Source organism: Hyperoodon ampullatus (assembly GCF_949752795.1).
Source record: "Hyperoodon ampullatus genome assembly, chromosome: 11".
NCBI classification, from domain to species: domain Eukaryota; kingdom Metazoa; phylum Chordata; class Mammalia; order Artiodactyla; family Ziphiidae; genus Hyperoodon; species Hyperoodon ampullatus.
The window spans coordinates 73579866-73598150 of record NC_136924.1 but is presented as its reverse complement, the minus strand read 5'-3'; the positions used below and the strand labels follow the sequence as shown (position 1 = coordinate 73598150).

The window sequence follows — 18285 nt, the reverse complement described above, 5'->3', positions numbered from 1 at the left end:
GCTTAATTAAAAATCTTTTGTACCCCAACTGGGTCCCAAATAGAGGGCATAGGAGCTTCTGTGTCACACATTTAAAGGAAAAACAAAATGTACATAGGTACCAAAAAGAGTAATATAAAATTTCATCCTTTGGTGTAGGATAGGTTTCTTCAGGTTCAGCGCTACTGATATTTTGGCTCAGATAGCTCTTTGTTGTGAGGGACTGTCCTGTGCAATGTATGACGCTTAGCAGTATCCCTGGCTTCCTACCCACTAGATACCAGTTCCATCCTCCAGGTGTGACCATCAAAGATGTCTCTAGACATTGCTGCCCCCTGGTGGAGAGCCCCTGGTGCACAATGACTCCAGTGGCAAACTGATTCTTCACTACGGATGGAGCAGAGCAGCAGGCACCGTTGGGAGTAAACTGAAATTAAGTAATTTTTTTTTTTTTAATGCTGGGCTTCCTTCCTTTCTTCCTTTCTTTCTTTCCCTCTCTCTCTTTTGCTGTGTCGGGTCTCAGTTGTGGCACACAGGCTCTTCGTTGCAGTGCATGGGCTGTCTAGTTGTGGTGCGTGGGCTCCAGAGTGCACGGGCTCAGTAGTTGCGGCGCTCGGGCTTAGTTGCCCCGCGGCATGTGGGATCTTAGTTCCCTGACCAGGGACTGAACCCACGTCCCCTGCATTAAAAGGTAGATTCTTAACCACTGGACCACCAGGGAAGTCCCTGAAATTAAGTAATCTTTTGAACTCATGATTTTAAATATATTGATTACAATAAAACAGGATAAAGACCCAACTTGGGATACCTACTTTCATTTTTGTGTAATGGAATTTAGTATGTATGTAATCAAATGACACAGGACTTATATACCTTCCTAAAAAAAATACACACACATCTACAAATAACAAAAATTACATTAAATATGTGTGGTAAGCATTTACTGTGCATATGTTCCTACGCACAAAGTAACAGTTTCACACGCCTATTCTCTGCAAGAATGCAAAGGAACTGTAGTAAACACAAAATCTGTATAAAAACAAAGGTAATCAACAATTTATAATAGCACTGAACTACACTTTTCTCAGTACAGTCCCATCTTTTTGTTTCACTCACATATATGTATAACATGTTCAGAGAAGCATTTAACTTCCACCCTTAGTTGATTTCATATAAGAAAAATCTGACAGTACTGGTATAAAATGTACATCCTCATCACTTCAACGGAAACATGCCAGAATCCAATTATGTTATTACCCTACTCCCTGTACATATAGTATCACGACCTACTAAATCTAACCAATTTTTTAAAAATTTGTTATTCATCTGCAATCAGATCCCCCTCCACAGGCATCCTATTCATTACACCCATACACTCTGTAATGAGTTAAAGATGGTCACCAATTCTTTGCCAAGAGTATTTCCTCTCTGACTCTGGGCTAGCCTTGTAACTTGCTTTGACCAAGAGAATGTGGCAGAACTAATGCCATGCCAATTCCAGACTAAAGCCTTAGGAAGGTCAGGCAGCTACACTCTTGGGATCCAGCTGTCACATAAGAAGCTTTGGCTGGAATATGGAATAATGAGAGCATGTGGAGAGAGTACTGGAGAATGAGACACCAAATGGAGTGAGAGGCCATGTGGAGGAAAACCAGGCCCTCTTGGATCCAGGTTCCCACCCAGCCAAACCCCCAGTTCAATGCAGCTGCATGAGTGACTCCACTGACACCACATGGAGCAGAGGACTTGCCCAGTCAACCCTCAAAAACCACGAGAAATAATAAATCGTTGTTTTAAGTCACCAAATTTTGGGGGTTTTGTTATACAGCCAGAGATAAGTGGTCACTTTTCAACCTAACAGACTCCACCTTCTTTTAAGCAATAGAATACTTAAACCATTTATTTTTATGCCAAAAAGGCAGGAAGGGATAACAAACAGCACCCCAAATATATAACTTTTTAAAATGTCATTAAATCTGAAAGCTACCTATTGCTTCATTTTCCTACTCCTTGGACTAAGTTTTTCTACATGGCATTAATAATCCAAAGGCTAACTTGTACATCTGCTTCATCACTTAAATACTAGGAAATAAAATAAAAATAAAAAACTAAAAAGGCAAGTAATTTCAACAAGTACAAACCTGTTAACTCAAGGCAAGAAAAGTTTCTACCTTGGAAATTACCCCCTTTAGTTAAATATTCTTCACAAAGTTATTCCAAGAAGGGCTTTCAAAGAAAAGGTCAAGTAAGTAACTAGTCACAATCCTAATTGTGATGAGAATTCAGAGGTAAGTTGAACGGTCACTCATTTTTGGTCCCAAACAACTATAAAAATTCTTTATTTTTGGTGAATGTTTAAAGAGGGGTTAAAAAAAATGGAGAAGCTTTAAAATGAACACTACCTAGATTGTTCTTTTAAAATTTATATTATATCCTCCAGGAAATTTAGTGAGAAGAGCTTAAACTTGATTTAGTTCTTCGTTTTCCTCCCCACAATTATGGAACCTGCCCATGCAGCCATACCAAGTTATCAGGTGGCCAGTGTGTATGGAACCAAAAAAATGTATGTGATTTTTCTTTAATAGGGAGAAAAAAAGCCTCTATATTTTTCTGAAGCTTTACTTCAGATTATTTCCCTTTCCTAATATCTGAGAAAGCCATGTAATAAACTATTAATAAATGATATCCATATTATTAACAAGAATTAAATACTCCATTAAAAAATATGAGTGGTCATCATTTATGCACAAACTATACTTTAACTTTAAAGCCAAGGCTAATCACATTAGTAAACAAAAGCATGTGAATGCAGACTTGAAAAAATCAGTGTTGTTCTATTAAGTCATCTACCCATAAGTAAACAGAATACCTTCTGAAACGAATCTTCATCTGTTATATCATAAACTAAAATAGCTCCATTTGAATCTCTGTAGTAAATTGGACCCAATGCATGGAATCTCTCTTGACCTGCTGTATCCTAAATAAAGCAATAAACTCTTATTAGATCAGAAAAAAAAACACATCTGTTATTGTAACTACAGTGAACTTTTGTTTAATTGGAAAGTGGTGTATAAAATTATAGATAACCCCAAAACACTGTTAAAAGAAACAAAACAGGTTACAAATAAAAATTTTAAGTCAAGTTATAATCAATATTTAATGTTTTACTGTATATAAAGATTACTTCTCCCCTCCCCAACCTTCCTCCTCCTCAGCAATCTTCCCACCCTCATTAAAAAACCATTTCAGTTGCCAAAAGGTCAGAATGGACCACAATGGCATTATAAGCCAGGAACAGGCCTTGCGCTAAATGTAGGTTCTCCCCAGAGAGAGGAGACAAGGAGAAAGAGCATGCACCAGGACCAGCTGCCAACAGGTACACTACTGCATTATCCTTGCCCTACTCTCCACTGGCCATTCCCTTGGAGGATTAGAATATGGAGATGGGGGAAAAAAGGCCAGGCAGGCTGTCCACCCCTTTCTCTGACATGGAATCCCTCTGAGTTGACCCTTCTCCAGCTGAAAAGTTATGAAAGAACTATTCATGTATACAATTGTATGCAAGATAAAATTCTTAGCCAGATTTTAGGAAAAAATGTTTATTTAAAAAAGGTTTTGGGTCTTCCCTGGTGGCACAGTGGTTGAGGGTCCGCCTGCCGATGCAGGGGACACGGGTTCATGCCCCAGTCCGGGAAGATCCCACATGCCGCAGAGAGGCTGGGCCCGTGAGCCATGGCCACTGAGCCTGCATGTCCGGAGCCTGTGCTCCGCAACGGGAGAGGCCACAACAGTGAGAGCCCCGCGTACCGCCAAAAAAAAAAAAAAAAAAAAGGTTTTGGCTAAACTTCAGTTAACTAAAATAAATCTAGAAATTCTTGAGCCACTTAGTTATGAGAGAACCAGGAATAGGTACTCTAGGCCTTCACTCATACAGTTGAAAAGGTTAACTTACCCATATAGCAAGATTTACTCTTTTCCCACCAATATTTAACTTCTTTGTTAAGAATGATGCCTAAGAAAAGAGAGATATACATTAAACAATGTTTCACATAAAATAACATTTTTTATTCTCAAAACTACAGATGAATGAATCATATCAATATGAAATAAGTTATCTGGGAGAAAAAGTAATCACTGAGTTTTTATTAATGATTAAACATTATTTCCACTGAAGACAGAACATTATTTTTACTCTAATCTAAGAAAAAGATATTTTGTTTTATTACAAGTTATGAAAAGTACAAAAAAATGGGAAAATATGTTTTCTTAGTTTTTTCCTCATTACAGCATTTTCTTCCCATTTAATTTGATGCCACCTACCTACTCATTATAGAAAGCATCTAAGAGACTTCTAAGATGAGATAAAAGAAATGTTTATTGATAGTTAACTGTATGAATACAATTATTATTGGAAATTTTCCTGCAATTATTTTATAATTCAATTATTTAAACTATATCTAATAATTGCCCTAGGTACTAATGTCACAGAAATGAAAGGAAATGGTTCCAGCTTTCAAGGAGCTTATAGTCCACTGCAGAAACTAAAATATAAAAAGAATTAAAATGCCATGTGATATTCGTTAAAATGGACGGTCTTGCCAAGTATACTATAAGGAAAATGCTGAGGAAGGAAGTGTAAAGCCTGCTTGGATAAGTCACAGAAGGCTTCAGAAAGAAGGTAATGATCTCCCCTTTAAGAGTAGTAGGGGTTTTCCCTCACAGATGGGTGAAGCCACCGAAGCCTGAAAACACATAACTCCCCACCCTATGGGAAACTCCAAGTTGGTCTGGTGGACACTGGAGATGAGACTACAAAGACAGGCAAAGGTTGAATTAATCGAAAAAAAAGTCCTGACTCCATATCTAAGCCTATGGACTTTACCTTGTGGGTCTCAATAAAACGTGTTCCAAGACACTAGACAAGTTTTTTGTTTTTTAATGTATACTACAGTCAGGTATATTTGGGGACTGCCGTATATTGCTCTATATCCCCTTTGTGCATTCACAGTACCCATTAGCACACTAAAATTCTGCCAAAAGGAAGACTGACTAACTGCATTTATACAAGCATTTCCCAAACTCATTTGACTTCTTTTTCCCTAAAGAAACACCTAACTCATCCAAAGGAGTGTTAGGAAATAATACTGTTGACAATGGATTATCAATGAAGGGTTTCTAAGCAGTGAGGACATACAAGATCTATATTTTAAGAGAATGACTACAATAGGAAGAAAGAACAGGACTAGACCTGGAAGACAGGAGTCTATTTTAAAGTTGGAAAGAAAAACATAAGGGGCCTGAACTAAGTGCATGAGGATAGAAAAGAGAAAACCGAATCAAGTAATTGAAGAGGGAATATAATCAGAAACCAGAGTCAGCTGACCTGTTTAAAAAAGGAACAAAGAGCCAACTTCAAAGCTATGCAAAGACAGTCACATTTAAGTGTATATATATATATAGAAGAAAGTGCAGAGATGGAAAGTAAACAGATAAAAGGCTAGGATGGTGAATTATTACTGAAGGAGAAGGAACCTAGATTTCAGGAAGGACTTTCTGCTGTATGTATACCAAGGAAAATTAAAACTCAGAAAAGGCCACTAGATTTTGTGATTAACTAAGGAATCTACAGAGACACAAATGGCAGAGCTGCAATCAAATCCAGGAATGTCTGCCTTCAAAGCCCAAGCTACACTCAAGATATTAAATAAAACACAGGTTAGGGGCCTTCCCTGGTGGCACAGTGGTTAAGAATCTGCCTGCTAATGCAGGGGACACGGGTTTGAGCCCTGGTCCAGGAAAATCCTACATGCCTCGGAGCAACTAAGCCCATGCACCACAGCTAATGAGCCTGCGCTCTAAAGCCCGTGAGCGGCAACTACTGAAGCCCGCGTGCCTAGAGCATGTACTCCACAACAAAAGAAGCCACCCAACGAGAAGCCCATGCACCGCAAAGAAGAGTAGCCCCCGCTCACGGCAACTAGAGAAAGCCCGTGTGCAATGAAGACCCAACGCAGCCAAAGAAAAATAAAATAAATAGATTTATTTTTAAAAAAACACAGAGGTTATATAGAAAAGGGCATAAAATAAATTCAATGGCAAAATGACAAAGAAATAACTTGGAATATGAGAAGACCAAGTACATGTTATGACAAAAAATATGAATAAAGGACTATTTCCCACTCATAGCATAAGGGTAAAGAATATCAACTTTGAAGCAGAACTTTGGATTTGAATCTTGGCTTTACCACTTATTAGCTGTATAATTTATTTGAACTCAACTATTTGTTCTGTTTCAATATCAATGTTATATAAAGAAACTCAAAACCTGACTCCTATCCTAATATTTAATAGGTAAGTAAACTTAAATGCCTCCCTCTCTTCTTTCAAACATATTTAAAGTTAAACTGATCTCCCCTCCAAAATCGGCTTTCCATTCCAACATTAGTATTTTGATCACATTCTCCAAGCCACTGAGGTTTAGAATCTTAGGGATATCATCACTGAATATTCTTCTTCCCCTGTCATCCCATAGTCTAAAAAAACCTACCAAGCCTTGTTTTTATATTTCCTCTGGAGTTCTATGACCACCAGTCTCATATTATGTCATAATATAAATACCTTGGTCTCACCTCACACTCTGGTTCTCTAGTCTACATGCTAAATTATCTTCCCAAAGCCCCCATGATTAAAAACAAACAAAAAAACCATTATCATATCCATAGCTGAGCTCTCTAATAAGTTATCATTTTTAATAAGTATGCTTGAACTACATCCCTGCTGGCAGCTAATACCATAATAGCCTTTTTGTCATGAGTTTTGTGGGGATTTCTCAGCAGAGGGGAGTGAATTATAGCTGGTAAAGCTCCATCATTTCCTTTCTACTATTCCCTCTGAAACTTACCATCATTCTCCCATGGTAAGTTCAGTGACAGTGTTAAGTCTCTCCTAAGGAACTACAGATGTATAAAACAATTTTATGGAAAGAGCACTCATTACAACGATGATTATTAAAAAAAAAAAGAAAGAAAAAAGGAAAGAAGAAGAAAAAGACAAGAAATAACCTAAGTGTCCATCAATAGGCTATTTTTTTAAATATACAAATATAGTCCATCCATACAGTGAGACACTATGCAGTCATTTCCACCACTATTGCTAATACTAGCTAACAGTTACTGAATGCTTACCTTCCACCAAGTACTGTGCTATGCACTTTTTACAAAATCATTCATAAGCTTCTCCTTTATAAAAGTCAGGGAGGGGCTTCCCTGGTGGCGCAGTGGTTGAGAGTCCGCCTGCCGATGCAGGGGACACGGGTTCGTGCCCCGGTCTGGGAAGATCCCACATGCCGCGGAGCGGCTAGGCCCGTGAGCCATGGCTGCTGGGCCTGCGCGTCCAGAGCCTGTGCTCCGCAACGGGAGAGGCCACAGCAGTGAGAAGCCCACGTAATGCAAAAAAAAAAAAAAAAAAAAAAAAAAAGTCAGGGAGCCCTAATCTACAAATAAAAGTCTCAAAGCCTATCTTTGTATCCAAGGACTTCCACCATTTGTCCACATCTATCTTCCCAAGAAAGCTTCCAGTATTTCTCTACTTACTCAGAAACTCATATAGTCTATATTATACATTCCCTCCAATTCTGTTTGTTCATAAAATTCCTCTCTAATTTGGGCCTATTCTTTCTCTATCTGGATCCCTATCAAGACCAGTTCATGACCTACACTCTTCTTCCTTGAATTTTTAAGCTTTCTCATACAACCCAGACAACCCACAGTGAATTTCTCTATGCAGAAGAACTTTAGGGAACTTAATCTTGTAATATACAGCATATACCACCTTGTATTTTAAGTTAACTTTTCATGGGTATAAGTCTTCTGTTAACCAGAGTACATATTTTTGTTTATTTAATACTTTCACAGTGCTTATAATGAAATGGGCAGTGTTCTAAAAGCTTTTCCATATTAATTCACTTCTCGTAACACTCTGTGATTAGATATAATCATTATCCAAATATTACAGATGTGGAAACAGAGACAAAGGAATGGTAAGTATATTGTCCAAGGTCACACAGCAAGTGACAGAGTAGGATTTGAAATGAAGGCAGTCTGGCTCCAGACATGACTCATAACCACTACGCTATGGTACCTCCCAGATTGAGATGTGAGCTAACACTTCTTCTCTAATAGAGGGGGCAGGGGGAACCATAGTGCTGCCCACAGCAGACTTGCAAATGTTGTTAATGTAGATAAACATATCCACAATGTGACTCGTATAACTCAATTTACATAAAAGATGTGTTCCTAAAAGTTTCCTTATAAACCAAATTATTTTAACTCAAATATCTGATGCATTAGTAAAGCACGTTACCATAAGGGTCCCCACTGTATCTTTTTTTTCCTTCATAACAAAAAACTTAAGTCCCACTCTATGGAAAGAGTCCTTCTGTAATACAAATCATCTCATTTTACATACACCCTAAGTTTTTAATATTTTATAGATATTTTCTTAAAGAACAAACATCTGTTTTAAAAACAAAAACAATTATATTTGAGAATAAAGCTACAAGATTTTATGTAACAACAAGACAGCAGCAAACGATCAAATGGTTGAAATCTGTTTTGGTCTTTTTTTCCTACTACCTCTATGATGCATACTTAATTTGGCCAGACCACTGAGATACCATTCATGGTTATATAATACTTACTCTGGGGCAGAGGTTCTTAATTCTGTTACATGGTAGTAAGAGTGGGAGGGAGGCATGATCATAGACTTCTTTGAGAATCTGATGAAAGCTATGAACCCACTCACTCTCAAGAAAACTGCTCATATGCACATATAAAATTTTTTTCACACACTTTCCCAAGGGATTTATAAATTTATATTTTTAATATCTCAGTGAAGAACCCCATCTAGAAAGAGCAGGGGAGAGTGGCATAAACAACGTCAATTCAAAGGTTCTAGGAATATGGGAAGGAAAAAAAAATAGTACATACTGTGTGCCACCATGCTTTGGCTTTCTCATTTATTTTTTGTAACAACCCTGTGAAGTAGGTAATTAGCCCTATTTACAGTTGTGAACATGAGATTTAAAGAAATACAGTGACTCACCCAAGGTCAGCCAACTCAGTCAGGTACTGCAGTGGGTGGAAGCCTGTCTGACTAAACAGTGCTTTTTCCATTGCACAAAGCTGCCTATTCCAAAACATACACACATTCTTAACTTGGCACTCCTCCACTTGGACACTAAGTGTTCCTGGACACCAACTCATCTCCCAGAATATTCTCAGGGTAGGCACAAAGTAATGAGGATCAAAGTAATGGTACATTTCCCACCTTACTCCTCCAAACCCAGAGCTACAGCACCACTATTTCTTCTAATTCCAATGATTTCATCTTCCAAACTTTAGGGGTACTGACAGACTTAACAATCTCATTAGACATCTGTCATCTGCACCTGATGCTTATTTACCCAACATCTTAACTGAAATCACAGTGGATATTTTTTTAATCTCTATTAAAAAAAGTAAGATTATAGGAGAGATAAAATAAGAACAAAGTACATTAGCCAAATGAAAGTCTTTTCATAACTTGTTTCATCAATGTTTTGATGTTTTTTTGTCTGTTTTTGTTAGCCAGATCACTTGTTCTTGCTAATCACTGGCAAAGCAAAATACCTAATGCAGCACAGTAACTGACCGTGGACAAATACTTTCCTGTCTTTATCTAAGTTCAATAGACTTTCATTAATAATATGTGTGCATAACTCTTAGAGGAAAATATAGGAAGAACACTCTTTGACATAAATCACAGCAAGATCTTTTTTGATCCACCTCCTAGAGTAATGGAAATAAAAACAAAAATAAACGAATGGGACCTAATGAAACTTCAAAGCTTTTGCACAGCAAAGGAAACCATAAACAAGACAAAAAGACACCCCTCAGAATGGGAGGAATATTTGCAAACGAATCAATGGACAAAGGATTAACCTCCAAAATATATAAACAGCTCATGCAGCTCAATATTAAAGAAACAAACAACCCAATCCAAAAATGAGCAGAAGACCTAAATAGACATTTCTCCAAAGAAGACATACAGATGTCCAAGAAGCACATGAAAAGCTGCTCAACATCACTAATTATTAGAGAAATGCAAATCAAAACTACAATGAGGTATCACCTCACACCAGTTAAAATGGGCATCATCAGAAAATCTACAAACAACAAATGCTGGAGAGGGTGTGGAGAAAGGGAACCCTCTTGCACTGTTGGTGGGAATGTAAATTGATACAGCCACTATGGAGAACAGTATGGAGGTTCCTTAAAAAACTAAAAATAAAACTACCGTACGACCCAGCAATCCCACTACTGGGCATATACCATGAGAAAACCATAATTCAAAAAGACACATGCACCTCAATGTTCACTGCAGCACTATTTACAATAGCGAGGTCCTGGAAGCAACCTAAGTGTCCATCAACAGACGAATGGATAAAGAAGATGTGGCATGTATATACAATGGAATATTACTCAGCCCCAAAAAGGAACGAAATTGAGTCATTTGTTGAGACGTGGACGGATCTAGAGACTGTCATACAGAGTGAAGTAAGTCAGAAAGAGAAAAAAAAATATCGTATATTAACGCGTGTATCTGGAACCTAGAAAAGTGCTACAGATGAACCGGTTTGCAGGACGGAAGTTGAGACACAGATGTAGAGAAAAGATGTGTGGAAACCAAGGGGGGAAAGCGGAGGTGGGGTAAGGACGGTGGTGTGCTGAATTGGGCGATTGGGATTGACATGTATACATTGATGTGTATAAAACTGATGACTAGTAAGAACCTGCAGTATGAAAAAATAATAATAATAATAATATGTGTGTATATAATTAAACAGTTATATTATTTTTGCTACAGTTACTAACATTTGTTTCAGGCTTAAGTATTTAAAGTATCTATTGGGAGTTCCGTGGCAGCCCAGTGGTTAGAACTCGGCGCTTTCCCTGCCGTGGCCTGGGTTCAATCCTTGGTCGGGGAACTAAGATCTCGCAAGCAGGAAAAAAAAAAAAGTATCTATTAACTACTCTCAACTTAAGACATGGACAAGAAAAGATTCAGCAAGATAATTCATAAAATTAGTCCTCTGTAGTAAGGCAATAAAAATTAGCTATCAAAAAACTAAGATGGGGCTTCCCTGGTGGCGCAGTGGTTGAGAGTCCACCTGCCGATGCAGGGGACACGGGTTCGTGCCCCAGTCCGGGAGGATCCCACGTGCCGCGGAGCGGCTGGGCCCGTGAGCCATGGCCGCTGAGCCTGCGCATCCGGAGTCTGTGCTCCGCAACGGGAGAGGCCACAACAGTGAGAGGCCCACGTACCACAAAAAAAAAAAAAAAAAAAAAACTACGATGAATTGCTACAATGGCAAAATCACATTACAATATATAAATGTAACAAATTAACATATTGTACACCTTAAGTTTATACAATGTTATACTTCAAATATATTTTAATTAAAAAAAAGAAAGAAAGAAAACTAAGCTGGGTGCTTGAATACTTCATTTCTTGTCCTTTGTTTCTAAAAAGAGGTATTATAATCAGTTTAGAGTCCAAGTAAATACTTTGAAAACGAGAGTCAAAAAATCACTTCTAAGGACTAGCTCAAAACACAAAGCAGAAAACAGCAGACAGATATAGAATATTTATATATTAGCAGTTCAAAGCCATAATTCAGAAAAACCCTTCTTAAATAAAAAAATCATCCACCCTTCTATAGCCCACGTACTCTAGTAAAAATACTAAGGAAGGGCTTCCCTGGTGGCGCAGTGGTTGAGAGTCCGCCTGCCGATGCAGGGGACACGGGTTCGTGCCCCAGTCCGGGAGGATCCCACGTGCCGCGGAGCGGCTGGGCCCGTGAGCCATGGCCGCTCAGCCTGCGCAACCGGAGCCTGTGCTCCGCAACGGGAGAGGCCACAGCAGTGAGAGGCCCGCGTAACGCAAAAAAAAAAAAAAATACTAAGGGAAAAGGGAAAGATTTCAACTACTGTATTTTATGAAAATACTGTAATCAAACTGGCTGAATCAACACTGAAGTGGCTTCTCAAGAACTACTCAGAAGATACTTCAGACATTCAAAACATTAATCTTACAAATAAGGAAATTAAGATTCCTAGACCAGGGGACTGTGACACCAAGTATAAAACCAACTGCTAGAACCTGAATGCCAAGTGTTGCTCAGGAAGTTAAGGTGTATGGAAGAAAAAAAAAGTAGTTGACCTAGCTTAAGAAAAAACGGTACACCGGGCTTCCCTGGTGGCGCAGTGGTTGAAAGTCCGCCTGCCGATGCAGGGGACGCGGGTTCGTGCCCCGGTCCGGGAAGATCCCACGTGCCGCGGAGCGGCCTGGCCCGTGAGCCATGGCCGCTGGGCCTGCACGTCCAGAGCCTGTGCTCCGCAATGGGAGAGGCCACAACAGTGAGAGGCCCGCGTACGGCAAAAAAAAAAAAAAAAAAAAAAACGTTACACCATTACTATATGTGGGACCTCAGAAATCTAATCCAAGTCTTAGCTTCCTCATTTGCCAAACTGCTAGCATACTATCTGTATTCCCAGCCAACTTTACAGCACTACTTTGCTAATCAAATGACAGGCACCTACCCTAGACTTCAGGAGGCAGATAGGTGGAATTCCAGTTAGAATTCTAAAAGAGAAGACGATTTATGGTTCTGATTATAAAGAATGTTACTTTTACACAGGAGACTAGTTGAAAGTGATAGAAGACATTTAAATTAGAGTGCATAATCTTACAATAAGGGGAAAAAGAGGATTCAGCTAAAGAAAAGGAAGTGATCACCCAGGAGCACAAATATAGAGAGAGAAACCAAAGACAATCAAAATGGCGCAAGCATTAAAGAATAAAGAAAGCTAACAGCTGGTTAAAGTACCTTACTCATCTTTATTTTATTTTATTTTATTTTATTTTATTTTTTTACTGGTGAAGGTACTATGATTTTAATTAATTACATATTAAATGTTAAAAAATGGAACTGAGGAGGGAATTCCTTATTTATATTAAAACGTAAGTTACCCAAAATTCTATTTTTTTAACATATTTATTGGACCTTACTCATCTTTATATCCCCCCGTTGACACAATGTTTGACATGTAACAGGTATGAAATAAACAATTCTTGAATTTGACTGCTTAGGTTCAGCAGCTAATTCCAGAGAAAAAGCAGTAAGCCCCTCACTCCAACTGTCTTTCTTGTCTCTGTCAAGTTTAACATAACCCCAAACCAATGAGAAAATCTCATAAGAAAGCTTTGAGGACTCTATATAAGATCAAGTTTTCTTTGTAAGCAAGGTAAAGGATCTTGAGTTCTCAGAGAGCTCACCTACAACATTACTTCATAATTATCAGTAACCTAGGAGGACGTCTGCAAAAAGGGAGCAGTACTAAAACACCAAAGCATAGCAAATGTCACAATTTTCAAAAAAGAAGTGACTTTCCATAAATGTCAATCCCAGACAAAACTCTAGAATGGATAATAAACAAATACATATGTATGCATAAAAATATAAAATGTAGCAGTCCCTCAGACCACATGCATTCTCAAAATAATTCATGTCAAATTAACCCCATTACCTTTTTGACTGGGTTACTATGAAAGAAACCAACACAAATTAAGCACCATCTATTCATCAAACAGCAAACATTCCTTAAACAAACACTGTGCCAGGAGGTTTAAATACTATGGCTCTCTAATCCACATAAAAATCCTATGAGTGAGAGTCTCCCATTTCATGGATAAAGAGCCAGCTACAAACAGTAGAATCATCTGCCAAAATCATGACAGCTAAAAATCAGGAGCCAAAAATTCAAACTAACTTCAAAGTCCTGTCCCTTTGTACTACATCATATGGCCTCCTAATGCAGAAAAAACAATGTATCTTGTTCTTCTGCAAGCATTTGACAAAGTATCTCATGATATCCCCTATGGGCAAGATTGATGTAGCTAGGGCAAAAAAAGTTAGGAGATTTGTAACGCTGGAGTAGCCATTTTCATTAAAGGCTTCTTGTCCACTAGGTAGTAGCCCACAGCAGTCAGTCTTATTTCCTGTTTCCATTACCATTAATATGTATAACACTCCATTTATAACTGTTTCTCAGGCAAGAGGAAAGAGGACTGTGGCCTGTGCATGGTCTGGAAAAAGCCCCACCCTAAGATTCTGCATATTTAAAGAGAAATAAACCTCTGGTCGCGCGTCACTGGACTATAGTGAGACTTGTGAAGAGCTTTGTACTTGGCCCTCTCTCTCCCCTTTCTTTCAGAGTCTGTTAATGACTGATGAGAACACTGAAGACATTCTTACCAAATCTTCAGGTGACAGTTAAAATGAGTTGCGAATCCAGCATTAGAGACCATGCCTTATTTTTCTTTGCATGTCCAGGACCCAACCTAGCAGCTGACCCACAGGAGCTCCATCAATGTTTCTTGAATTACAAAATCAAAATTCAAAAGGATATTAACAGACACTAACCACTGGAGCAAGTTTATCAAAGCCAACTTTAATGGATCAAATTCATTAGGGAAAAAAAGATTTAACTACAAAATCAAAGGAAAATGAACAAATATAAAGTCTTTCTTCTTTCCTCCCTCCCTCCCTCCCTTTCTTCCTTCCTTCCTTCCTCTCTCCCTCCCTCTGTCTCTTTTTTTCAGCAAATAAGTCTAAGACAGCAGGCCCAATATTAATCAATGGGACAGCTGCCCAAAAGCTCAAAGAATCTTTTCTGTAATTCTTCAGTATTAGAAAAGGATTCTCCACAGGGGAGGTAATAGCCTGCACTTCTTTGCACAGTTCAAACCACACCTGGAATCATTTCTACAGCTCAAGGTATCATATTTTAGGAAAAGTGGACAATGATTAGTGAGTGTCTAGAAGAAATGTCAAAATAGTGATATGATTTAGAACAATGTTATAAGAGATCCACTATAAGGAACCAGAGCTGTTTACCCAAAAGAAGACAAGACTCAAGGGGATGTAACAGCCATCTTCAACTATCAGAAGGGATGCCATGTGTGACTAAGATTCAGAGGGCAGGGAAAGAGATTTTGTCCCTAGACACAGAAAAATGAATTGGAAAAGTAGATCTGTCCAAAAATGAAATGTGCCACCTCAGAACATAGTTTTCCACCTTCTATAACAGTTCATCTCACCTCCAAGATGTTCAGACTAAAGTAGACAATCACTTGACTGAAACATTAAACAAAAGACTGAATTAGTGAACCATAAATTATCTTGGGTTCCTCTCAGTCTTTAAAATAGGAATGCATGAGAGTGTACTTTGCAAAGCATAAAATATTTTACAAAGATAGGTAGTAGGTAGTTCCGCTGACAAGAAAAAAGGGAAACTCTTCCCCTCATATCTTATGATGCATTAGCTCCTCTCCATCTGGAAATGAAAGGCGTACAAGACTGTGTCTTATGGGTCTCATGGAAGTCAAATTTCTCTGAAAACATTATTTAAAAAGATGAAATGAACTGATATCTAAGAGAAGGAGATTGAATATAATGCTGTTTCCATACATTGGTACGCAGCAAAATCCTCAATTCTGGAACATAATCCAGATACCGTTTGTGATGACAGTTATATGCTATGCTTTTGATACCAGAGATCTACCATAACTTCATTCTCTCCTATGTATCAATAAATTTCAGTGGTTTCCTCTCAGATATTTAAAATCTTTAGCCAGCTTTTAGCTTCGAGGATGTTTTTGGAATGTATAATGAAAGTGTAATTTTTAGGTTGAAGGGCTAAATTATCTTTTAAAAAATTAAGAGCTCAATTACAATGGTCTTCTCTTTTCTCTAAGGTCTGTAGCACAAAAGAAACCACTAAGGGGTGGTTTACCAATATCCAGAGATAGTGTGACTTATTGCTCAAAATCTGAAGTCATAACTAGATTCAAATTTCAGCTTGGGCACCAAGACTTGTGGCAATAAGATAGCCAGCAAATTACTCAACTTAACCATGCCTGTTTCACCACCTGTAAAATGAGGTTAATAAAACTATCCACCTCAAAGCCTGTCATAAGAACTAAAAGACAGAAGAAAAGTAAAATACTCATCACAGTAAGAACTCACTAAATGCTAGCTATTGTTATTACTTTACCTAAATGAATTTCTAAATTTCCAACTGAGCATAGGTATTTACCCTAAGAATTTCCTTGATCTCACTAATAACACTCAACTGTAATTATCAAAATTGTGTTAAATGACCTTGTATAAGAATGTAGGGGGAAAATGCAGGTTCCTGACATTCACTTTTACAGATAGTATGCTTTATATAGGAGTAAAAACAGAGGTGTAAAAATAGAACATGGAATCAGAACCAGAGCATCTTTGTAAATTATAGACTCAGTGGTTTAATAATAGCATCAAACATCAAATGTCACAACAATTAGGAGACTGTGCATTCTACTAAATAGTGTTCATGTACTTAAACACTACACAATCACTAATTAAGATCTATTGTGCAATTTAGGATAATAATAATGATGGAGAGCTTACACTGGACCAGCTCCTATGTGCTTTTATGTATATTAGTCCTGACAACCCAATGAACTAGATACTATTATTATGGCCATTTTAGCAGATGAAGAAACTTAGGCACAGACAGGTTAATTAACTTGTCCAAGATCACACAACTAGTTTAAACGGATGGAGGTGCGATATGAACCTAGACAATCAGGCTCAAAAACTCATTAGACTTGACTGCCTCTGACTGAATTGATCAAGGCAGATTCGCTGGATATTTCTTCTAATACGTGAAAACTGATTTTTTGGAAGAGGGGGAGACTCCAACGACCTCAAAGGTCTGACTTCACGCCCAATTAATGATTACATTTTAACATTTTCTGACTAACAATCACGTATCTGCAGATGAAAGCCGGCCCTACATTACAAGCAAAGAAAATAAATAGCAGCAGAAGCTAAGCTGTTAGTTTGAGGACCAACTGTTGGCCAGTATTCACATGACGTTTCCATGTGAATATGGGTCGACCCACATCGCCGAATATGTGACCCACAAGTCAGACCCACGCAGGCAGCAATGGAACTGCGTAACCCACACGGGCAAGCGGTCATTTCAAAAACCCTCCGGAGAGGAATGTCTTGCCAATCAGCACGTTACTCGAAGACAGGACAAAATGGAACTTGCACAAACACTTAGTCATCAGCAAGCGCTGAAGTTACAAATCACCTAGTTAGCAAAATCAAATCCGCTGCTAAATTCCTAATTCCGACAGAAAGAAAAAGGACTGACACTCGATTGACTGACTGTAGGGTGAAGGCACCGAGGGCCCAAGCGGAAGCAAACCAAAGGGGAAACACTAGCCCACGGATGGGGATTCCACGACACGCGCAGCCACACTGGGGACTTTTCAGGGCCCTTCCACTCCCCTCCCAACAGCCTGTCCTTACGTCTCCAGGCTGCCCCAACAACGCGTGTTCCCAGGGCGAATTCGGAAAGGCAATCCGAACGCGGAGGTGACAGGCCTGAGATCTGAGAGCCCACACCCAGACGACGGTGGCAGCAAAGTCCTCAGAGCCCCGGAGGAGTAGGGGCCCCGAGGCGCCACCTCCCGCTCCCCGGGGCCCGCACCTGCAGAGTGGTGATGTGCTTGTCGTTGAACTTGTTCTCGCAGTAGCGCAGCACCAGCGACGTCTTTCCCACGCAGCCTTCCCCCAGCAGCACCACCTTGAACGAGTAGGCTCGCCCGGCCGCCGCCCCGCCGCCGCCGGCCGCAGCCATCCCGTCGCGTCCCCGCCGCCGGAGCCCTAGAGCAGCGCCGAGCTCTCCACAGCCGCCGCAGCGCCTTCACAGCCGCGGCCGGCGCAGCCCCTCCGCACCGAAGCTGTCGGCTCCGGGCGTCGTCTCCACTCCCGCCTCCGGGCGAAGCCTGGAAAGGCCGAGGGAAAGTACGAGAATGAAGGGCCCCAGCCACCACGTCAGGAACCCGATGAACGGCGAACAGCGATCCCCCTCCGCCTCCCTCTAATGGCGTCTCCTTCCTCCTACGTCACACTTTTCGGGTCACATGACCGCCGCGGCCCCTGGGCCTCGGCCCAGGAGAATGTGCCTGGACGTGGGCGGGGCTTCAGCGCCTCTTCCCGGGGGCGAGCTGGACGCGAGGGGACCTCGTCTGGGCTGTCTCCCGCAGAGCTAGGCCGTCTGCGGGCCACCACCACTCTGCAGTTGGTGGGAACCTGCGGGAATAAGGAATGAATAATTAGAGGCAAGCCCAGCTCAGGTGGAATAT

The 18285-nt window shown here is 39.8% G+C and overlaps 1 protein-coding gene across 1 annotated transcript in view; it reads right to left on the bottom strand.

The window, feature by feature from the left end:
* The window catches only part of RAB21 (RAB21, member RAS oncogene family), a gene marked incomplete at its 5' end in the record, with an annotated part of 28080 nt that extends 10303 nt beyond the window's left edge, over nt 1–17777 (bottom strand). Inside the window, 3 exons of the mRNA XM_079714672.1 lie at nt 2849–2956; nt 3932–3991; nt 17628–17777. Of these exons, the coding sequence (XP_079570798.1) occupies nt 2849–2956; nt 3932–3991; nt 17628–17777 (318 nt within the window). The remainder of the gene's footprint in view (nt 1–2848; nt 2957–3931; nt 3992–17627) is intronic.
* Nucleotides 17778–18285: the final 508 nt, after the last annotated feature.